The sequence below is a fragment of the Benincasa hispida genome, chromosome 11 (genome assembly GCF_027475165.1).
Source record: "Benincasa hispida cultivar pf3 chromosome 11, pf3_genome.v1.1, whole genome shotgun sequence".
Lineage (NCBI taxonomy): Eukaryota > Viridiplantae > Streptophyta > Magnoliopsida > Cucurbitales > Cucurbitaceae > Benincasa > Benincasa hispida.
This window is the reverse complement of record NC_143488.1, coordinates 74,176,143-74,201,188: the sequence shown is the minus strand read 5'-3', so window position 1 is coordinate 74,201,188 and position 25,046 is coordinate 74,176,143. Positions and strand designations below refer to the sequence as shown.

The 25,046-nt window shown below is 28.5% G+C and overlaps 2 protein-coding genes across 2 annotated transcripts; one reads left to right on the top strand and one right to left on the bottom strand.

The window, feature by feature from the left end:
• Positions 1 to 12,420: 12,420 nt before the first annotated feature.
• LOC120090817 (zinc finger BED domain-containing protein RICESLEEPER 2-like) lies at positions 12,421 to 13,296 on the bottom strand. Its single transcript, XM_039048524.1, has one exon. It carries the CDS (start codon positions 13,294 to 13,296, stop codon positions 12,421 to 12,423), a length of 876 nt encoding a protein of 291 aa, XP_038904452.1.
• A 6,450-nt stretch (positions 13,297 to 19,746) lies between these two features.
• LOC120090969 (structural maintenance of chromosomes flexible hinge domain protein) lies at positions 19,747 to 23,872 on the top strand. Its single transcript, XM_039048710.2, has 4 exons — positions 19,747 to 20,448; positions 21,198 to 21,353; positions 21,457 to 22,146; positions 22,470 to 23,872. The coding sequence occupies exons 1-4, from the start codon at positions 20,113 to 20,115 to the stop codon at positions 23,568 to 23,570; spliced, it is 2,283 nt and encodes a 760-aa protein (XP_038904638.1). The 5' UTR covers positions 19,747 to 20,112; the 3' UTR covers positions 23,571 to 23,872.
• Positions 23,873 to 25,046: the final 1,174 nt, after the last annotated feature.

Here is a 25,046-nt window from a genome sequence, read left to right as displayed (position 1 = left end):
AAGTTTTGTGTCCAATAGAATATTAAATTTTCGATCTTGTATCAATTAAAATTCTAAATTTTTAAAAATGTTAGGAAAAATTCAAAGAAATGTTTGGATATAAATTTTTATAATGTGTGTGGCGTTTTAGTGGTATTGGGTTCAGCATTTTGGTGGTTAAAAATTATTCAAATTTACAAGTAATTAAAGAGAAGAAAAAACGGCGACGTTTTTGGATGGGGTAATGGCGTGACAAAAAAGAAAGTTGTGTCCCCAATTTAAAAGGCAAACACTAATTATTTGGATTCCTATCTAAACCCATTTGAGGAACCACAAAATATTCAAAAGTGAAACATTAAAGTTTGTTTGTTACACACATCCACACCACACGAGTAATATGATGGTGGATTCTAAACCTTTCAAATACCTAATTCCCTTGCTATTGCATTACCATTACTTGTGAGCTCGAACATTTGCACGAAATTCAATGAACTAAAGTATTGCTCGAGTTTGAACTCGAAACTTCTTATTTAATATCACTCCAAAATATTTAAATTAAGATTTGAGATGTATTTTGGATAAAATTAGAAATCTTGTATCAACCAAAATAAAATGATAATCAAACACGTAGATTAAACAAAGTATATTTTTAAAATTTTATAACAAAACGAACCTAGAATGTGTTTGGAGTTGATTTCGGGAGGGATTGAAATGATTATAAAAGAACATTTACAATTTTGTGTTTGATAAAACATGTTAGGATAAAATCTATTAAAATCAGCTCTAAAATGCATGTTCATTTCACGACATTTTTAATAACAGTAGCTTTTAGAAAAATATCTATTTTAAATCATTATTTAATTATTATAAATTTAAAAAGATTAAGATCAATTTTAGTTAATATATACCTAAAGCATGATGATTTAGTATTTATTTACCAAACATTGCAATCAATTTGTTCATGTATAAACCTAAAATTTACCGAACACTAATACGCTTCCTATTATATCTAGTTTTACTAAAATAACAGTCGTTAGCAAGATTTTAAAAGTTACAATAATTCCAAATGAAGGCACAAATTATCTCTCTTAAAGTTGAAAGTTCAAATTTTCATATCTACTCACCATCATGAGTCTCTCTAGTGATAAATAGAGGTATATGACATTGATAAAAGGCTAAGAGGTCATAAGTTCAATCTACAGTGACTACCTATCTAAGATCTAATATCGTAGGAGTTTCCTTGACACCTAAATGTTGTAGGAATTGTAAGTTATCCTGTAAAATTAGTCGAAGTAGCATAAGCTGACCTGAATACACACGGAAAAATAAAAAGAATCCCATCTGCCAAAAAAAAAAAAACATGTTTTTTTAGGAATAAAACCAAAAACAAAATTGTATTGTAGTGAACCTAAATGAAACTAATGTGAAAGGTTGTGGAAATAGAGAGAGAGAGAAATGAAATGGGGAATTAAACCACAAACAAAAAGATATATCCAACTTTAGAGGGTCTTCTAGCTTATGCTTATGCCCTGGCATTTAGCTGGCAATTTCATTTGGTCCCCTAGTTTGTCTTCCCCCCTAACATTTCCACAAAATATCTTATTCATCCATTTCATTTTCTTTAAACCCTAATCTTTCTCTATCTCTTTTCTTTAACCAAACTATTTTAAGAAATAATCACAACAATAAACTTGTGGCTATAGAAACTACTCATCTTTTTTAGGTACTATTTTTTAAATTCTTCAAAAGATATCCATCGATTTTTTAAAATGAACAAGTAAGGAAAAAATAAAAAACACGACTCTAATGCTACTGGTAGAATTTGAAATAATTTAAAAGCTCCATTATTTTTTCAATTACTATCAAATGAACTTAGCTCAATAGCCACTATTTGTTTTGGTTACTATTTATAATTACAAAAAGTAAAAATAAAATATTTTTTAACTCACTATTATGTAAAGTAATAGTCTAGACTCCATCAATATATTGAGCTTAAATTATCTTTTAAGTAAGATGAAGGTTATCTGAGTTTAATCTATTTATCTAGATTAAAAAATTGTGAAAATATGAAAATTTGAACCTTTACCAATTATTGCTAGTTATTTATTTTATTAACTTTTCATAATATACATGGTGATGAATAGCAATTTCTTAGAAAAGTTAATAATACAATAGGAGGGATTTTTTTAAAAAAAAAAAACTATAATATTAATTGATGATCTATACAACAATTAAAATATTTTATATCATTCAATTATTATGTAATAATGTATTTGTCAAAGTGATTATAATGATTAGATCATCAATTGTCTAATGACAAATTGGTGTAAAACAGCAAAGTTAGTTGTTATAGTAATTGGCAGACTTCAATTAGTTGTAAATTTATACTTTTTTTTTCTTTTACAAAATATATATAAACATATATGACATAGCATTATAATATATATGAAGAGTTAGATTATTACCAAATTATTTATGACTTAGATTTCTAACCATTACATAGGTCACAAAAAAGACTAGGATAGAGTCTATAGGTTGAAAAAAGTCTATTAGATGGTGCATTATAATTAAGAAGATCCTTTACTTTTAATCTAAGAGATTTACGTGTACTAATTTGTATCATATATATAATCTATGTTTAGGTCATTTGTCACGCTACATTAGCATATTGTCGTGGCTAAATTAATAGAATGTCTAACCCATTGAAATAGACATGAATATTTATTTTTCAGGTTTTATCAGTTAGGTGATGAAAATACACAATATATGCCACGTGATAGTTTTTTTTTTTTTTTTTCTTTTCTAATTATGCATTGTAAAAATATATTTGGTCAAATTATAAACTTAGTTCTTATGGTTTATAAAAAGTTAGAATTTAATCCCTATAATTTATTAAACCTCATAAATAGTCTATACGGTTGGGATTATTTATGAAACTTTTATCAAATCACACGGATCAAGAATTAAAATCTAGTTATAAATCATGGAGGATTAAATTTTAATTTTCTTCATATTAAAGGGATCAAATCTGCAATTTAACTAATATATTATTAACTTTGAATGACGATATCAAGTAAATAGATAAGATAAGTATATAACATCTAAAGTTATTAGGATGAAGTTGACCATTTTATTTACATATTTAATTTAACTCGACTTCTTTTCTTAACATCATCAACAACAATTTTTTAATGGGAAAAAGGCCCACAAGGCAAAATTACACAAATCTTTTATTATTATTATTATTATTTGAGCAATTTGAAAAATCAATAAATATTAAAAGATTATAATTTATAGGTTAAAAATCACTTCTAGTTCTTATATTTTAAAGTTTGTTACATACTAAAGTTAAAGAATTAAATTATTACAAAACTGAAAATGCAGGGTCTAAATCGTTACCAACCAAAATGTAGGAAATAAATTGTTGCTTTTGTAAAAGTTTAGGGACCAAAAATAGTTTTTAACCTAATTTAGGCTTCTTTAGGATTGTTGTAGTTTTTAAAATAATCCCTATCAGTCAGAGTGTATGGTAAATAAATATAAAGGCATCCCATTTTAGATATAACAACCAAAATAAACTTATAATAAACTTTTTTTTTTAATTTTTTTGTAATTTAATATTTTAAATAATTGTTTAGTAAGATAAATTTTGTTTGTTATAGATTAGTTTTTAAATACGAAAGAAAATAGCTTTATTTTTTTAAAAAAATAAATATGGTATACTTTTTTTAAAAATTGTTGAATTTGACTCATGTAAAATTAAAAAAAAAAAAAAAAAGATTTGATTGGATGAAAATAGATAAATATATTAAATAAATATTATTTTTAAAGTATAAACTTGAAAATTAAATATAAGAAAATCTACAAATTGATATTATTCTTAAAGTCAACATGAAATTAACATGTTTTCAAAAGTAATTTTACCAAATTTAATTTGAATCTATTTATCAAACGTAAAGATTGATTAAGATTTTTTTCAAATGACTTTTTGATACAGCTAATCCAATACCGAACATATCCTTAACAAAGATAAATGAAATAGTGTTTAGTCTATATAATGGGGGTTTGAATGTGTGGTAGTGAGTTGGAAGATCGAGGGATGAGTCAACTTCAATAATCCGATGTGGCAACAATGATTAGGCTTTCTCCAATCAGGATTATTTTAAGAACCCTGTACGTGGCAGTCGGTGATTGGTTGGATGACTATACATTGTTCTCTTGTGGACCCCACACGCCCACTTTGTAAAACTCGTGGCCAGCTTTGTCCACGAGTCCCTTTCGTCGGTTCCGTGGGGCCCACCTCACAAGTCTCTTTTTTCTATCTCTGTTCGCCACTAGTTAAATATATATATTTTTTTTTTATATACGTGGTTGCAGAGTCCAAAAAGACTTTTTTTAAAAAAAATAATAACAAGAGTTATTTTTTCATGATGTTTGCTTAAAATAAAAATAAATAAAAGTTTACAAAATTATTTTAGACAAAGTAACAATTTACTCTATAGAAATAGTGTAGTCCTTCTACTCTTAAATTTATTGCAATTTAATTATTAATTTTTAATAAATAATAATTTAATCTATACTCTAGAAGTTATAACAATTTAGTTTCGAAAAAATCTCATTAAAATTAAGTATATCTTTTTCTTACGTAATGACTTGGTTTGTATAGTTTATAAATAAGTTTGATTTCGGATTAGTTTATCAATATATATGTATAATAAACTTCAATGAACTTTAATGATATTGTTTATGATATGGACTAAATTGTTACAAATTGTAGAGTACATAAACTAAATCATTATTTATTAAAGTTCAAGGACTTAGTTGTTATAAATTTGAAAATAAAGGTACTAACTTGTTATCGACTAAAGTTTGAGGACTAAATTGTGATTTCCATGAAAATTTAAAGAACCAGAAGTGTCTTTTTAACCTAAAAAAACTTAACTTACAAACTTGTCATATTGTTATATACTTTTAATCATGAACTTAAAAAAGTATTGCAGGTTTCACTATTAATAAGTTATGTTTTCAAACTTCATTGGGAAAAAAAATACTCTCCCATACTTTTCATGAATTAAAAACCTTTTTTCGGGACATGTATGAAAGTAACAATTTAGTTTACATACTTTAATTGTAATAGTTTAGTTTATGTATTTTTAAATCTGTAGTAATTTAGTTTTTGAACTTTAATTCATAAATAATACATTAAAGCTGAAAGACAGCTTTTTTACAATTTGAAAGTAGATTAAATTGTTACAAACTAAAGTTCAATGACTAAGACTCTTTGATAACTATTTGATTTTAAGAAAACTAAATTTATAAACCCTACTTCCATGGATATTTTTTAAATTTATTATCCATTTTTCACTAGTATTTTCATAATACTTAAAACTTATTGGTAATCATTTAGTATTTGAATAAGAATTCTAGTGTTTCTCTTAAAAAGAATAATGTGGTAACCACGATAGGATTTTTTTTATAAAACAAGCATAAATTTCAAAGACAAAAACTAAAAACAAAATCGTTATTAAACTATACCTAAATTATTGTTTTTTTTTCTTTTAATAAAAAATACCTAAATTGAAAGGAAAAAAAAACTAAATTATTAGGTTCATGAATGTTCAATAACAAAAAGTATATTTTTATCATGATTGTTTTCAAATAAAAGAAAATAAGTCAACTTATTTACAAATATAACAAAATGTTACTATGATATTTTGTTATGTTTACAGATATTTTAAATGCTAGATATTTACCAGTGTTGGTGATAAAAGTTAATCAATTATGAATATATAGTAATATTATTACATTTAAAAATATTTTCAACAACCTTATTATTTAAAACGCTTAGTTTTTATTAAAATTTAAATATAAATTAGAGACGTGTGGGAATGGGAATGACATCATTGAAAGTAAGAAAATAAATTGAACCGACTTGCTGAGATGGAGTTCCAACTTAGAAAAACTGAAAAGCCGGTGGATATTTTTGGAAAATACTTTACTAAAATGTTCAAATAATAATAATAACAATAATAAAGTAAGTTCAATATGAAGATTAATACCCAATATTAACAGCATTTATAAGGGAAAAAAATATTTTTCTATATCAAGTTTCTTTTTTACCTTATTTTGAAAATGCTATATTTATCTTATCATTAAAAAAAAAAAAAAACAAAAGCAAAATAAACTTTGGTTGATTAAATTTGGAACTAATGTCTATTTAATCATTGATATTTCAAAATGGACACTTTACACCATGAAATACGAAAAGTAGTTCTAAATGGTCACTGAGTTAAAGCTGACCGTTAGTCGAGTAATGAAAAATAATATGATATTGCTATGTTGGTAAATTTTAAATGATGTGGCAATATTTATTAAAATTATAATATACATAACGAACAACGTGCCTGGTGTAAAACTTGTTCACGTGTCATAATAAAAAAAATGAATAATTTGATATATACATAGCTATTCAGTCGATCTATCAATACTATAAATTTTATGTCGGTTGAGTTATATGCTCATCTTGCCACTAGATTTGAATAATTGAGAGGGTTGTTTTCAAATATAAAAAAATGAACCAAAATATTTATAAATATAGTAAAATTTCACTTGTATCTGTGATAGACCACAATAAACTACTACCTATATTATGATGAATATAAATAATAGTTTATTTCAGTCTATCATAGATAAATAGTGAAATTTTTGCTATTATTTATAAATATTTTTAGTAATTTTGTCTTTTAAAATAATTTTTCTAATGGGAGAGGTGTGGAAAGGAGTTTAGATTTTTTCTTTGTATATTTATTAAATTATTTATGTATCTAATAGTGGTTAAGCCACGTTAAACATTTCTTTTTCTTATTAAATTGTGTAACCTAACAAATCCTAATATCGTTAGTCTTATGAGCTTTGAGTTAGGTTTTTTTTTTTTTTTTTTTTTTTTTTCATTTTACAATTTACAATTATTTCATAAGCTTATTGATTGGTCCAAGTCATCAACTTAAGATTAACTATGGTGATAAAAAGCTTGATTTGACTTTTCAAAATAAATAATTAATATATTTTTTTAAGCCAATGTGACAATAATTTATTAATGGTCAAGTGATTTTTGATATTTAGACTTTTGTTTTGTGGTATTAAAATTTCTGTTTTATTAAATTATTAATAAAATGTGTATGCCACGCTTGTAAAGTCCACATTTATTTTCTACTCTAAAAGTGGTAATTTAGGTATAAATCCCAATGGTGCATGTATAGAAACTTTAGCATTGTGTCTCCAATAGTTTTAATTAAAGTTGAAAGACTAAAATTTCATATCAAAATAAAAGGTTGTAAAGTCAATAAAACTATAATAAAAGATTAAAAAAAAACCAAAACGTTGATTTAATTTAGGTTAAATTACACATTTAGTCATTGAAAATTTTGAAGATTGTATCGGCTTCTCAACAATTTGAATATTACAAATTTAGTCTCTGACCTTTTGATTTTTTTTTAAAATTTACGAATTTATTAAATACAAAATTGAAGTTTAAGGTTTATTAGATATGAAATTCAAATTTATATTTAATAGACTAATTAATGTGAAATTTATAAATTTGTGGAGATATATAATAGACATTAAATTTAAAATCATATTAAATACATTTAAAAAAACTAAATAAAACACAAAACGGAATAAATTTAGAATTTAACCTTTTAACTTAATCTTCAGAACTTTAAGGGTCAAATAATATTTCAATCTAAAGTGATATATATATATATATACGACTAATTATTTTATATAATTGAATGTTGTAGATCGAAAAATACTTTTATTCTGTTTTCAACTGTATTAATAGTCTTGCAAATTTTTAAATCAATATCCGATTAGATTTCATTGATTTTTTTTTCCCAACAAACCAATTGATTTTCTCGTGCATAATGTTGTAAAATGCAAGATATGGTTCCTCACTAAATTAAAACGTTTGATGATTCAGTTTTAGGGGAAAAAAAACGTTGGATGATTTTATTATTTTTTAAATTAAACTTATAAACATTATTTTAACTGATAACGTTTTGGGATTTAGTTTCTACTCATACTTTAAAAAAATAAGTCAAAATTTTAAAATTAAAAAGATAATCTCTGATTCTTATTTATTTATTCATTTATTTTAAAGAACTTGATTATGAATTCAAATATTTTTTTAACAAAGATGAAAATCATAATTAAAGAAATTGGAGAGGAAACACACATAAATTCAAAAAATATACCATTAAAAGCGAAACCAATTTGTTTTTTTGTTTGTTGTTCTTGTTTTTTTGGTAGCTTTGTCTTCTACTCTCTAAAAGGGTTTTTTTTTTTTTCCAAAACTCAAAGTTAAGTTGTAGAAATTGAAAAAGTAATTTTTAAGCATTTATTTTTCTTTTAAAAATTTAATTAAAATTCACATGAATTTTAAAAGTAGTGAAAATCTAATCAATAACTTGAGTGGAAAAGTTGGTATAATTAAAATTAACCAAAAAAACAAAAAAAACGAAAACATACACACATTACTGTTAATATAAAATTTAAAAATTAAAATAAAGATTAAATTATAAATTTAGTCCATAAATTTTTAAAAGTGACAAATGGGTCCTGAAACCTCATAATTTATAACTTTGTATCTAATAGGTCATTGACAAATATTCATTATTTTTAAAATTTTGGATCTACTAAAAGAATACAGTTTAAAGTTTTATTAGACATACATTTCAATATAATATCTAACATATCAGTTATTTTTAAAAACTTTTAAGTATATCAAAGATTTATTAGAAAAGAAAAACATCGAAATTTAAGAACTTAATTATTAGTCAATAATTGTTAAATAAAATCTAATAATAAAATAAATACAAACTTAATATAAACATCAAACAATAAAATTTAAAATGAGAGATACCATCCCCACCTATGAAGTATAGATACTTCATGTGAGGCAAAAATATCAGACACGTATCGGATATCGATACTTCCAGATACTATTTCTCAGATACGTATCTGACACGCGATTTGACGTATCTATAATACTTTTCATTTCTATGCGTACTTTCTTTTAAATATAAAATACTAGTAACTCATCTAATTTTTCATAATTTGAGTCCAAAACTAAAAGAAAAACTAAATAAATAACGGACCAAACTCTAGACTAGAATCATCTAATCTCTCAGAGTTCTCACAAAATCCACCAAAATATAAACCATTTGGATATATTCAACAATAAATTATTCATTTATCTTCATTATTCTCTCTCTAATCTTCTTCTTCTTCTTTCTTTGCAATATGAGTCACTTTTCTATGGCATTTTATTAACTATTGTACTTCAACATCTTAGATGTTGCTTTTTTTATATTATATTTCATATTTTGTGCTAATGTTATTAACTTATATGCTAAATTTATCTATGTTCTATATTTTTTTAAAGAAAAAAAATGTATCTTCAACGTATCAGTATCCTCATTTTTTTTTAGAAATATATATATTAAAAAAAGATATAAAAAATGGCGTATCCTTAGACATATTCGTATCTTAGTTTTTTAGAAATTGATGAATCACCGTATCCGATCGTATCCGTATCTGTGTCTGTACTTCATAGATTCCCAGGATTTGAAGTAAAATAACTTTAATTATACATTTAATAATAGCCATCCAATTGAATGTTTCCACTTCTCCAAAATGCCACTATAATGCTTTTTTAAACTACCAAAATAATAAAGAGTAAAATTTAGGTAAACTTAATTATTTTATTCACTTGATTAAAAAAAAGAAAATAAAGGAAAAAAATTGCTGCTTTAATGGCATGAGGACAATAAGAAATATGGGAACCATTAAAATCATTGAATATGATGTGTTTGGATGGACACACCACACATCATGATCATGCAAATGCCTTTCATGCCTTTTTGACCATTTTGAATTGCAAAATAAAAATGTGGTCTATTTTTCAATTAATAATAATAATTATTATTGTTCAATTTTCTTTTTTGTTTTTTCACACTATGAAGATTCCCTTAAAATTTATTATAACTCAATTTACAAAGTCAATCACATTAAAGCCTTTCATTTTTAATATAATCACTTTTTTCTTATTTTTTTCCTTATATTTTAATTTCTAAAGTCTCTAACATTATAAATTATAAACAATAGTTTTTTCTTTTATAGACCGAAAAATCACTCGTCACTGTCAACTTTTTTTCTTTTTACAAAATATATTTGTTTACTTTTATGTTTTATGTATTCTTTTAATACATTGCACAATATCGAATATCTAAAAGAACACTGAGATTTATCTAATATTTTAAAACTCTAATATTAAAGATTGGTGAACAAAAATATTTTTTAAACGATAAAAATTCAAAAATAAAAAGAACAACAAATATGTTGAGAAATATTATATAGATATGATAGAAGAGAATGTGTGTCTAATCAACTTTGTTAGTATAATTTGAGGGAAAATTTGGTATATTAAGATTTGAAAATGAAATATCATTTTTTAAAAAATTGTCTTTTCATAGAGCATTAAATGTTTAAATTTTAATTGATAAATTTTCCAAAAAAGGAAATAGAGAAAAAGATGGCATTTGATTTAATGAAAGTAAAAACATATAGAGAAAAATGGTGATTGTCTACGAATAGTAACAGAGAAGGGATTAGTATAAGCTGATTGATTTGGTCGGTTAATCGAACGGTATCTCTTTAAGTTTATCCATAAAATGGACCCTACAATTTTAGTTATATATATATATATATATATATTAACTAAATTGGTCAATTTATTATTTAACTCGTGAGTTGTGACCGCCCATTTTGCTAGTGTGACGCGCACACTTTAAAAATATTTGTTTGATTTATTTTTAAAAACATATTTGTTATTAAAAAGAAATAAAAACGATATTTTACTTCCTGTACTTTAGAGTTTGTTCTATTTTAGCCTCAATACTTTTAATGATCAAATTGTAGTCTCTATATTTTTAATAAATCTTAAATTTAATTTATGCTAGTTTATTATTATTATTTTTTTTAGTATAATTAGAGATAGAGGGATCCAAACCACATACATCGTCATTTCTAGCATAATTGAACTAGGGTTGTACATCGGTCGGTCGGTGTCGTTTTTAGAGGAAATCGAATTGTAGGAATTCTGCTTTGAAAATCGGTCGTCGGTTGGTCAATTTGTTTTTTTTTTTTCTCCTTCTTTTTTCCTTCCTCCTTCCTCCTCTCCTATCCAAATTATAATGATTTTGTTTTGTTCAAAATTTGTTGAAAACTGACAAGCATACTTGGTGTTGTCATTTGATAGGAACTTCGAATTTGGACCAAATCTTCTTTATTTTGTTAGATGTGGATCACAACTAGGGATGCACATCTAACCTAGGCTGCCAAGTACCATTGGAAGTTATTTTAAAATTAACAAAAATATTGGAAATGAATCATACATATTACATATTACGTAAGTCATAGACTTGTATAAATACATCTTAAGTCATGTTCTTAATTTTTTTCTCTCATACATATTACATAAATCAAAGTCTGAAAGATATAACATCTAGCCACCAAACAAGATAGGAAATACATTACATACTACATATTAGATATTACATAACATAAGTCCAAAATAACATAAGAAATACACACCATGATACCACATAACATAAGTCCAAATGAAAAAAAGGAAATACATAACAAGTCCAAAATAAAAAGGAAAATTACATAACAAGTCCAAATTAAAATTCAATCTAAGAAGTCAAAGTCTTCAATGTCTTTTTCTTCATCCATGATAATTATGAATCCTACAAAATTAGCAAATGTACAAAATAATAATAATAAGTCAATATCGTTTATGATTTCTCAATTTTTATCTTAATAATTGTTAAAAAAAAATGTAAATCAATACAATACCTTCTTCAACCGTTGAATCTTCCTCGAATTGTTTGTAAAGATCAATATCTATCGATTTAGAACTGAGCCAATTTTGAGTACTTATATGAGCCTCGACCGTTCTAGGAGCGAATGAAGAACATGATGAGTCAAACTATACGTCCTTCAGTACTAAAAGCAGACTCAGATGCTACCGTCGATATTAGGATTGCCAATATATTTTTACTTAATGCATTAAGAATCTCAAACCGATGACTATTATGCTTCCACCAATTAAGTATGTCAAAGGCTAGATCATTCTTAACAAGAGCTTCAAGCAAATACACATCAAGTTCATTCGTCTTATCAAAATGGGTTGCGTCAACATTTGAGAATCTTGAATTAAATCCATACTTTTCCTCTACACTCATTGTTTGAACCGGAACTCCATCCCTAACCATATTAGCAAACGCATTATCATTCCCATTCTCACAAAAAGAAGGCGAACTATATGCATCGAAGAGCCTTCTCAAAACATCCTCCACTTTATTTGTCATATTTTTAGCTTCAGATGGCTCTAACAACTTGTTGAAACAAATATGATAAAAGCCTTAACTTATATCGCGGATCTAACACAACAGCAACATACAATAGCAAATTGGTCTTCTCATTATTTCCCCAATATTTATCAAACTTAGCCTCCATGCTCTTAACCACATTCACAAAAATTAGATTTTCATTATCCATGGAATTTTCTTGTATGCAATTATGAGTGGTGCTAATTTGGCGGAAAATCACATTGGAAGTACTATACAAAGAGCCTGAAACTTTTAAAGTGACATTGTAAAATACTTCCAAAAACCTAAATAACAACCGATCATTCTCCCAATAATTTTTGGTAGGTTGGCATTCACTCGCAAAAGTGGGTTCTTCATCCTCCAATCTATCAAATGTTTTTTCAAACTTGGTAGCCGCATCAAGCATCATATATGTAAAGTTCCATCTGGTGCTAATGTCAAGGCACACTAAACTCTTACAAGAAATCTTTTCAATTTTAATACACTTTTTAAATTTCATAGCTCGTGCAGGAGAAGACCTCACAAATCTAACGGCATTGCGAATTCTACTAATGCAGTCATAATGCTCCTTAAATGCATCACAAACAATAAAATTCAATATATGGGCACAACATCTAATATGCAAAAATTCACCTTTCAATAACAACCCACTACTAAATCTCTTAACAAGATAAGTCATAGTTGTATCATTTGAGCTTGCATTGTCAACAGTCAAAGTCATAACTTTATCAATACCCGAACTCTTTAAATTCTTTTCAATGGTCTTATCTATGGTTTCACCTCTATGATTTTCAACGGTAGTAAAGCTAAGAATCCTCTTATGTAAATTCCACTTTGAATCAATAAAATTGGCAGTTAACGCCATATAATTCATGTTTTATCTAGAAGTCTAACAGTCAGTAGTGAGAGAAATCCTACATTGTTGTGTCTTAAACATATCCTTCAACTTTTTTTTCACTAACATAAATCTTAAGCACATCCCTAGCCATGGTTACTCGTGATGGAATAAGAAACTTAGGTTCATACAAAGCAATCGATTTGTTTATGAATCTTCGAAAACCAATGCCCTCCACAAACCTAAAAGGTAATTCATTTAAAATCTCTATCTCAGCAAGGGCTTTCCGAAAACTCTCCAAACTAAAAGACTCACAAACAAGTTTCGAATCAGACTCACCAATAGTTTCTTTAGGTTTGAATACCAATTGTGCTTGTCCTAGTTCTCTCTTTCTCTGATATGGATGTTTTTTACAACTTGATAAATGGTTTTTCAAGGTTCCAGTCCCATTTCGTTTAGAATGAAAAGCATACTTTATCCCACAATATTTACATTTAGCGTAAAGGTCATCAAGATCACAGTCATTAATTTTTTCAAAATGGTCCCAGACAATAGAGGTTTTAGTATTCTTACGCTTCTTTATTGGACTACTTACTGTTGCTTTGATTGTGACTGGAATCTCTGTTAGATCCCAATCCTGAACTGTTGCTGAATTTTCTAGTATATCCATATCTACCCTATAAAACAAACATTTTCAGATTTTCTTAGAAAAATACAACATTAAAATTGCAACATTAGAACTAAAACAGTAAGCTCTAAAATAGAGACTAGAGAGAATGAAATGAATTGTACTCTTCGGAAGAATCCAACTTAAAGTTGCAAATGAACATTGTTAGTGGTCACGGAACACTGGAAGCACACTGTTAAAAATAGGTCGGACACTCGACAGTGGACAATGGAAGCATGAACATCGGAAGCAAGCAAGAATGAACTCTCCAACTCCGGAAGCACGAATGCCGGACCGGAAGCAGTGAAGCACGAACGTCGGAATTGGAAGCACAAATGCCGGGTTGGAAGCAGTGAAGCATGAACATCATAACAGATAACAGTCGCACGAACCTGAAGAGTGGTGACTATCGGTTGGTCATGAAACACTGAAATGAAGAATTAGAATGAAGATTGAAGGAGAAGAAATGAAAAGTTAGGGGTTTGTTTTCCTTTATATGCGAGTGTGGACAAATTAAGGTTTTTTTTTTTTTTTTTTTTTTTTTTTTTTTTTTTTTTTTTTTTTTGGTGTTATGCTTGTGAAAAGGGACAAATGGTAGAATGGGATGGGCTATTTTTAATAATAGTGATAATAAAGCATAATTTAAAGTTATATTTCGGTCGGTCAGTCGACTTTGTTAGATTTTATGAAATCGACCAACCGACCGATGAAAAATTACTACAAGAAACCGACAACCGACCAACTACATTAAAATTTTGGCCGACTGCCCTCAAAACGGTCGATTTCAGCCAATCGAATTGGTTTGGTGATCTTGTGTACACCGCTAAATTGAACTATGTTTGGTTTAGCTCTAGTTTATTATTGTTGATTTTTCTAAAAAATGGTTCTATTAAATTTTTATTATAAATTTTAAAAACGTATTCACGTATTGTAATTATTTACATGAAATCTATTATTGGTAGTTAACCAATATTTATTAAAATTAACTGAGATTAAATTTAATATTCATTAAAAGTATATGAACTACAAGTGGACAACTGAAAGTATAAGGACTAAAATTGAACAAACTTTAAAGTATGAAGACTATAATAGTATTTTTCTTTAAAAAAAAAGATAAAACTTAGATCTTATTTAGTTTGTGATCTAAAAATTTATTATTGAAAATAGAGAAGTTTATAGAAAACTATAACAATTTTCTTATTTTTACCATATCTGAAAACATAAACTTTAAACTCAAATTCAAATTCAGAATTTGAAAATGGTATTTGCTTGTGAATTTGAAAATGTAAAAAGATTGATAAGTGTTTGGTAAAATATATTTGTTAAGAGAAAAACAATTGAAAATAATTAATAATGAAGTGTGATTTATCTAATTAAAACTTTTTTTAAAGGTTATATCCTGTGTTTTCTAAATTATGAAAACAAAATTTTAAAACAATGGAAAATACATCTTATTGTTTTTCGAAATATGTCACTTTTAGGATGGTTTTTTTTCAAAATAAGTATACCATCACTTTTCTTTGCATATTTTATGTAAAAAACAACAACAACAACAAAATTTGTAGATAAATGATAATTGATACTTTATCCATTAATTATAAAATAATAATTGATATCTTACCCATTAAATTATGCTGAAATTGATTAATAATCTTACGAATTGGAATGATGATACTAAAAAAAAAAAAAATTAAACTAAATCTAAATTATGAAATCGATGGTCGATTGCTGCTGTCGGCTACCTATGCCTGCCCGCTTCTTGCTCGACCATCTCTCTACGTTCTTTCGAATTCCTATTTTCATCCTTCATCCCATTAGAATCCAACAGAAAATGTTCGAAGAATCAACTGTCTCTTCTCTGACATTACAAGTGTATATCATCATATTGTCCGATCTCTCCCTATAGTTAAGAAGCTAGATCCAAAACTTTTGAAAAGTCTAAACAAATTTAGTATAACTTTATACATTTTAATCCTCAAATTTCAAAATTTGTGAAGCAAATCACCACTTCACAACCATTTCTATTTCACCAATTGAGTTTTTTTTTTCTCTCTAAATTATTATATTATTATTTTCACAAAATTGTACCGAGCACGATAATTTTGGATTGAGGAAATATTATAACTTGCTCAACTTTGAAGGCACTCAAAAAAGGAAAAGGGAAAAAAGAAAAAGCCAAGCTGTAAAAAGCTCAAAGGGCAATAAGGGCAAAGAGTAGTCCCACATGGGAAGGAAGGAAGAGGCAAAACACTTTTGAAAAGTCTTCTTTGATTCCAAACCATTCCTTTTGAACGAATACTCACGTGCTATTACATGTCCCGCACGTGTGCAGTCAAAATATTTCCACATATACCCCACTAAACTTTGCAAAATTCCCTCAAAAACCAGAATAAAAAAATATTATTATTATTAATAGACAAACAAGAAGGACTTAATATTTAATAATTTCTATTTTTATTTTATTTTTACCCAATTGCTGACTCAGAAAGGAAAACCAACCATTTGAATGAGGCAGCAAGAGACATGAAACACAATACACCCACCTAAATTCATTTGACATTGGAACACACAAAAACAGATATTTTAAATAAATAAATAAATAAACCCTAAGTTCAAAGGGATGATTTATGGCATCCAATGACTACAGTTTCTTTTTTCCTAACAAAATTAACAACCCTTTTATAAAAATGGTGGAGGGACAAATTTGTCAAAATTATGGATTTTTTTAATCAATAAATTTTGGGGGAGATTAGAAATCAACTTTAGAGAACTTGAAAGTGTAGTAGAGGACTCCTGTGTCAAACTAGGTTTGTTACCTCTCAAATTCTTGATTATGGTTTTCACCTTTATCAAATTAGGTTTGATTTTTTTTTTTTAATATTAGTGAAAAGTAAAAGAGAACATATAGAAATTTATGAGTGGAAGCAATATTTTTAAGTGTTTATTTAACTGAAAACCGTAATTTAAAAACCGAGACAAAAAAACCATAAATTTCAAAACAAAATTGTTACTCAATAAGATTTAAGATATGTTTGAAATGTATTTTCAAGTGTTTAATTCAAAAAACAAGTCATTTAAAAAATTGAAGTGTGGTAACCACTCAAAAGTTATTTTAAGTATATTTTCAATCATTTTTGTCAAAAGTATTTAAGTAAAAACAAATTTTCTGAAAAATGTTTTTTTTCTCACATCAATCCAAATGGGTTCTTAAAGAAATTGGTATTATCTATGTTTTTTTAAATTTGGTTAAATTATATTGAGAAAATGTTATTAAAGCAAACACCATTTTAAAAAGCACTCAACTAATTCGATCCTCGATATATTTTACATACTACCTTTTTTATCCTTACATTTTCAAAACTAATTTCCAAACCTCAATTCGTTTTGAGCAGATATTTTACTCGAACTTGATTATTTTAGTTCATTTACTTCTGATAAATCTTTGTTGATTTTTCTTAAGAAAACGTTTCACATGAATCATTTTCCAATCAATTTGGGAATATATATATGAACATTATTATTACTATTATCTAATCAAGTTCAATGTAAATTAATGTTGAAGGACTAAATTAAATATTTACGTACATTTAGAAATACGACTAAAATTGAACCAATTCTAAAACAATGGAAACCAAACAATTTAACCTAAAAATTTGTTTAAAGTATCCAAACATAGTCACATGAAGTTTTAAATTCAATTAGTTGATTATATGTGGTAAGGTTTTTGAGAGTTGTCTCTTTCTCCTTTTGCCATTCTGTTAGAAATCAAGTTGTTCGTCGTGTTATCTATCACGCTATCAGTATTTCAATTTTTTTCTTTATGTTTCTTCCAATTCGAAAAATTTAAGAATAAGTTAGGTATCTAATGAGCTTGATTGGTATGCAACTCATATTATGTTTTATGTTTTCAAATTCAGAAAGTTCAACAAATATGTGTTTGGTTGGAGTTTCGATTATGTTTTCAGATTTTGCGATTCAAATAGTGTAAATTCTGAAAATAACTTTTTTATGTTTTTAGTGTATCCAGAATTTGAATTCAAAATTTTAAAATATAGAAACATATTAAAAACGATAAAAATAATAGTAATTATACTATTTTAGGTTATAAACTCAATTATTTTTGTTATGATATTACAAAATAAAAATTATATATAAATGTTAACATAAAACAAATTCATAAATTAATTAGCAATTGTCTATATTCAACCTAATATTTGGTGAATAACTAAACATATATTCAATCACATTTTGAAAATTTGTTTAAATTGAAATTAATTTTTGAATCTGTATAATTGAAAACATGAAATACACCTCTTTATTTTCATTGAATCTCTTATTTCCAAGTTTCTATTTTCACATTGCTTACCAAACACGTCCTATTTCTCTCTACTCGATTCGTGAGGTCATTAATATCGATTTTTTTTTCGTGCCTACTTAATGGAGGCTTTTCTTTGCGTTAAAAAGAAAGAAAGAAAGAAAGAAATATATATTTCATTAAAAAGAAAGATTTAAACACCATCATATTATCATAAATACTTAGTTAAAAATTTTCAATAAGATTAAAAAAAGAAAAAAGAAAAGGGAAAAAAAAAAGAAGAGGAACAAGTCAACCATCTCATTACTACGCCGTTGGTTAAGATTAAGAAAGATACCTCTTATCCCAAATAAATCCCCTCCCCCCATATATACCAATCTAACCGGAAACCACTCAAACCGGTAATTATTTTATTTTATTTTTACAATTGAGATATGACATTTTTAACAAATTATTATTTCAATCGAGCTATGTTTAGCTTCACGTTAAGAAATTTTATGGATCAATTTTATTTATTAATTTATATTTTTTTAAGAAGAGTTTTCAAAAATGTAAAAAAATAAGGGAAACTATTTACACAAAACAACCAAATTTAATCATTGAGTTATCATTCATTACATGTGATAGATAAAATCCATCCTTATCTATCCTTGTGTGTTTTTTTTTTACTATTTTTATAAATAGTTTTGACATTTTTTTACTGGTAAAAATTTTAGCTTTTTTCGGTCTAAATTCTTTAAGAAATATAAAACCTTTTTCTCTTTAGAATATTACTTTACAAATGTGGATTAGTATCTATGAGCAATTTCTTTATAGATTATATTTGGATCTTCATTCTTGATTTGAATGGTAATATTCGAAAGAACCCTAAAGTTATTGATTAATAAGTCTTCCGTCCATAGCATTGACTGCACAACGAACAAAATTTTACACCAATTTTATTATCATATATATATATATATATATATATATATTAAAAGATTTTCATATTTTTTTTAATTTTAGTTGGCCAAAAAAAAAAAGTTTTTTTTTTCAAAATAGTAATAAAAATTTTCTTTCAAGAAAATACACAATATTGATGCATTTTAAAAGTTTGTACAAAGAAGGTTAATGAAGACTATTTGTTTCTTTTTTTGAAAAAGTTAACCATTTTATTTTCAAAGAAAGACCAAAACAATAAATTATACATGGTAAGGACCAAAATAGATGATTGTCAACCTAGACATCTACCCATAACAAAATGAAATTAATTTATTTGGTAAAAAAATGAAGAAAAATATAAACCAATATTTATCTACATAGCTATAGATATCTACCCACAAGAACAAGATAAGATTTTTACCAAAATGAAACAAGCACCTTATTCACAAAAAATTCAAACAGTCAAAATGGTGATTTATTTTTTCCTCAAATAAATAAAAAGGAAAAAAATAATAAAAAAATGGTGAATTTTGTAATTTTTTTAAATAAAAAAAAAACATATCCAAACAATTTCTCTGTTCCTCTCTTTTTCTCCATAAAATGACTTCCACTGCCCTTCTTCCCTACCTTTGTCTCTGTCTCTCTAATTTTCATCTCAAAGCCAAAGCGAAAGCCAACGGCATATTCTTCTTCGTCTTTCTTTCTCTCAATTTCTTTTCCCTTTCTTCCTAACATCACAAACCCACAAGTTTTTTTTGCCCAATTTTCGTTTAATCGACCTGGGATTTCGCTAACTGTTTCTTCGAAGATCTTGCAGGACCTTGGGGCTGATTTTTCTTCCAATTTTCTGAGCCCCCTTTTGTTGTTTCTTTATTTTCTGTTGGGGTTCAATAGAGTCAGGTTCTTTTGTTCTTTTTCGTTTGATTTCTTCGTGCATTAAGCGATGGTGGTGAAGATGATGAAGTGGCGGCCCTGGCCGCCGCTTGTTTCGAGGAAGTATGAGGTTAGGCTGGTGGTGAAGAGGCTCGAAGGGCTTGATCCGCCTCGAGATGGCAAGGGGGTCGATAAATTGACGGTCGAGGTCAAATGGAAGGGTCCGAAAATGGCTTTGAGCCCATTGAGGAGAACGGCTGTGAAGAGAAATTACACGAAGGAGGCCGATGGGTTGGATCAGAACGGGGTTACTCAGTGGGATGAGGAGTTTCAAAGCGTTTGTACTCTCTCTGCTTACAAGGAGAATGTGTTTCATCCATGGGAGATCGTTTTCTCTGCCTTCAATGTGAGTTTAATTTTGTGTCTTTTTGTTGTATTTTGTTCCTCGATTGAATCTTTGGGTACTTTTTGTGGTTTACAATACTGGGTTTTCCTGGATTTTAACTGTTCATCCTCGATGTTTGGATTGAAGCAGGAACATCTTTTAGCTTTTCCTATGAAACTGGTTTTTTGTTTTTCTTGTGATTATAATATTCACTTTTTGGGTATTTTCTTCCTTAAGATTTGTACTGGAATGGAAACAGTAATGGATGATATTTCTCTAATTCAGATAGTTTGTGAGTTGTCATATTTTTGTTTTTCCTAATTTTTTTGAATCTGGGCCTCTCAGTTCTTTGGTGATGAATTTTAATCTTTAGTATGGTCTTTGAAGAAACTGTAGCTGAGAGTCTGAGATAAAGATTTGGCCCTTTCTTCTGGGCAGTTGAATTCATTTAAGGGAGTTGACTTTTGTAGCTTTTTGATTTTGTGGGTTTTCTGAATTTTGTTCTTTGTATTCTTTTGAATGTTTTATGTTGAAAATCTTGTCAAGGCAAATAGTGGGTTTCTAACAGATTTGTTAGCATCTGATGGATGCTAATTTTTCTTTTTTATTAGATTATATGCTTTCACATGACTGTTGTTTGATTTTGTTCTTGACATCAGATTTACATGGATGAACTTGATGTATTCCCATTCTTTATCTTTGCCGTGAGAAATTATTGGTAATGATCGATAGTGAACCTGAATATTTATTTTCTTTCCCTTTCTACCCAGGGCTTAAATCAAGGATCAAAAAACAAAGTTCAGGTTGTTGGCTCAGCATCTCTTAATCTGTCTGAATATGTTTCTGTGGCTGAACAAAAAGAGCTTGAATTGAAGATACCCCTCAATCCATCTACAAATGCTACCGAGGCCAGCCACGTTCTCTGGGTCCGTATCTTCCCGTTTCCTCAAAATATTTGAATTTATTTTTCCATCACTCAAATTGTTATAATCTTGCATACTTTTTTCTTACGGTTCCTGAATTGTGCAGATATCGTTGAACTTATTGGAGCTAAGAACTGCTCAAGTTGTATCACAACCTGTACAAAGATCAATAGCACCAGCTCCATCTCCACCCTGGCCAGGAGAAAATGTCCCAGCAGAAAAAGATGAGCTCTCTGCTCTTAAAGCTGGCCTCAGGAAAGTAAAAATTTTCACGGAGTTTGTGTCAACCCGAAAGGCAAAAAAAGAAGCTTGCCATGAAGAAGAGGGAAGTGAGGGCAGGTGCTCTGCCAAGAGTGAGGATGGTGAGTCTTGCTACCCATTTGACTCTGATTCCTTTGATGACATTGAGGAAGGGGAAACAGATGAAGGGAAGGAGGATACTAACATTAGGAAGTCCTTTAGTTATGGCACTCTGGCCTATGCGAATTATGCTGGAGGATCGTATTACTCTGATATGAAGATCAACGGTGATGACGAAAATTTAGTTTACTATAGTAATCGAAAATCAGATGTGGGCTGCTCGAGCATGGAGGATTCAACTGCATCAGCCTCTGAGCAACCTTTGCCACAGAGTTCAAAGCGTGGTCTGTTGCCGTGGAGGAAGAGAAAACTAAGTTTTAGATCTCCCAAGGCAAAAGGAGAGCCATTGTTGAAGAAGGCCTATGGCGAAGAAGGTGGTGATGACATTGATCATGATCGAAGGCAACTCAGCTCTGATGAATCTCTTGGAATTGGGGTAAGATTTCTGAAATCATATAAAAATTACTTGTCATTTCAGTTAGCGATATTGAGGAATGTATGTTAATTTTGTATATATTATTCTTGAATAATTTGCTTGAGTTCAATACAATGAAAATAGAGAATAAACAGACACCAAGAGACCCTAATTATGGAAAGAAACATAAAAGGAAAAAAATGCAGGAAAGGAAAAAATACAGGAAAATAATAATTTAGAATAAACCCTAATTATCTTTAACAATGTACACCAATCTTTTAGTAAATATCTTGACAATCTGTTCCATTTATACAATCCTTGCTAAGTTAAGTTGGTTATTGCAGTGGCAAAAAACCGAAGAGGATTCAAGTGCAAATGGATCATCAGTTTCTGAATTTGGGGATGACAATTTTGCAATTGGCACTTGGGAGCAAAAAGAAATTGTAAGTCGTGATGGACATATGAAGCTACAAACACAGGTCTTCTTTGCTTCTATTGATCAACGTAGTGAGCGGGCAGCTGGTGAAAGTGCATGCACTGCTCTTGTAGCTGTTATTGCCGATTGGTTTCACAACAGCCAAAATCTCATGCCTATAAAATCTCAATTTGATAGTTTGATCAGGGATGGCTCGTTAGAGTGGAGGAAACTCTGTGAAAATAATATATATCGGGAAAAATTTCCTGACAAGCATTTTGATTTAGAAACTGTCATTCAAGCCAAAATTCGACCCCTTTCGGTGGTTCCAAGGAAGTCTTTTATTGGGTTTTTCCACCCAGAAGGCATAAATGAGGCGAGGTTTGAATTTTTGCATGGTGCAATGTCTTTTGATAACATGTGGGATGAGATTAGCCGTACTGGGTCAGAATGTCCGGATGACAATGAACCACAAGTTTATGTTGTCAGTTGGAATGACCATTTTTTTATTCTTAAGGTCGAATCTGACGCGTACTACATCATCGACACTTTAGGGGAGAGGCTTTATGAAGGATGCAATCAGGCCTACATCTTGAAATTTGACAACAACACTACAATCTGTAAAATGCCCGAGACTAGCCAGTCAGCGGGTGAAAAGACATCCAATGATCAGCCGACTGTTGCAGCAGTAGTTGAGGCCAGCGGAAAGGAAGAGAGTTTGACACTGGCACACATAACCTCACAGCCTGAAGAACCAATGAAGGAGAAAGACGAAATCTTGTGCCGTGGGAAGGAATCCTGCAAAGAATACATCAAGAGCTTCTTGGCTGCTATCCCAATTCGGGAACTACAAGCCGATATCAAGAAGGGTCTAATGGCATCAACCCCGATTCACCACCGTTTACAGATTGAATTACACTACACCCAGATTTTGCAACCTTCCCCTGACTCTCAGGCGCCAGAAGATCCAAAAGCCACACCACAAAGTCCCGACACCACACTAGCAGACATTGCTGCTACATCTACATAGGTTTAATGTAAATCGTAGGATGCTTGGTTAATCTAACTAGTTTTTTATATTTCCAAGTGACTGAAAGCTTAACAAAGAGAAGTTTATAGAGAAGGCTTTCCAGTTGCATTAGAAGGGGGAATGGAGATGCACTATAGTATAGTATGCAGCAGCAGCAGCATGTTAAGAGGCAACTGTCTGTGTGTTTTTTGCTTGCTTTTTGGTGTCTAATCTCCCTTTTGATTTGTCTAATCATCTTTCATGGATATGGACCTTACTTTTGGACATAAATGAGTAGTCATTCCTGTGAATTATTTCATCAACTCTCTCGTTTCTGCTATCTTCTCTGACTTTTGCTATAAATTTCAACAGACCCTCCCTCTCTTCTGGTGCTTTTCTGGTTTCAATTCCAGGTCTGATGTGGTTGAGGATGAAATGTTTTGTTGTTGATTTGTGGTTCATAAGAGTTTATCACAATTATTTGTTGCTCCATTATCATTTATGGTATCCTATCAGCAGAGCTGGTAAAGGCTGGTGGGAAGGCTATGTTGAGTTGTTGTTGGGTTCTTGCCTAGTGCCATCATGAAAGTATCTTTAGCCAGTTAAGCTCTCCCACTTGTTTTAGTTATATTGTTCTCTCACTACAATTATTATACCATATCCAAATAACAAGGAATCATGGTGGGAGATAGTATATGGCAGCAGTTTCCAATTAGTTCTCTATTTTTTGTGTTCAGAACAATTTTATAGAACAGTTAGGATTATTGTGTATGTGCAATCACATACTCTGTTTTATGATCTTGAAAGTAAATTTGACTATATTTATTTCAGAAGATGGTCTATGAGAAAAATGAAGGTCGAAACTAAACAAATGATTTCTCAATTGTTCATACTTTACTTCTAGTATTTATTTATGTAGGTATTCATCTGGAAGATAACATTAGAAGATTTGTTGAATTAAGCTTGTGTTAGACACTTATCATGAAACATGTTTTTAATCCTTTAAAATTAATTTTGATGATGTGAAAATTGCATCTAAAAGTATAAAATTTAATATTAAATAAATTTTGAGTGATTAAAAACGTGTTTTAAAGTGATTTTAATAATTTTAAAACCACATGACACCAAATAGGAAATTTAATGAAAAAAAAATAAAAGAAAGGGGGTATTTTTAATGAAAAGAAAAAAATAATTGGAGGAAGAAAAAGGGATGAAAATGAAAATAACCTAAAGCATATAATAATTAGAGAAGGCATTAATTTTATGGTCAAAAGAAAAAACTTTTCTTTGATTAAAACTGAAGGGAAATCAGTTTATTACTTTCAATCAAAGGGAAACTTTTAAAGCTTTTGAATGTCAACCATACCACTAAACATGCCATGATTTTAGTTTAATTGCATAGGATTCTTGTCCTTGTTTGTAGGGTTCAAGTGGATGCTTTTTTTTTTTTGCTCCTTTCATTTGAATTTTCATTTTAGGGGTTGGGAAGGTCATTCC

What these genes read in the sequence shown, in the direction of transcription:
- LOC120090817 (XM_039048524.1), bottom strand. Translation starts at nt 13,296, where the DNA reads ATGGCGTTAACTGCCAATTTTATTGATTCAAAGTGGAATTTACATAAG.
- LOC120090969 (XM_039048710.2), top strand. Translation starts at nt 20,113, where the DNA reads ATGGTGGTGAAGATGATGAAGTGGCGGCCCTGGCCGCCGCTTGTTTCG. An exon ending in TCGTTTTCTCTGCCTTCAAT is followed by an intron (nt 20,449 to 21,197) that starts GTGAGTTTAATT and finishes CTTTCTACCCAG; the next exon opens with GGCTTAAATCAAGGATCAAA. An exon ending in ATGAATCTCTTGGAATTGGG is followed by an intron (nt 22,147 to 22,469) that starts GTAAGATTTCTG and finishes TGGTTATTGCAG; the next exon opens with TGGCAAAAAACCGAAGAGGA.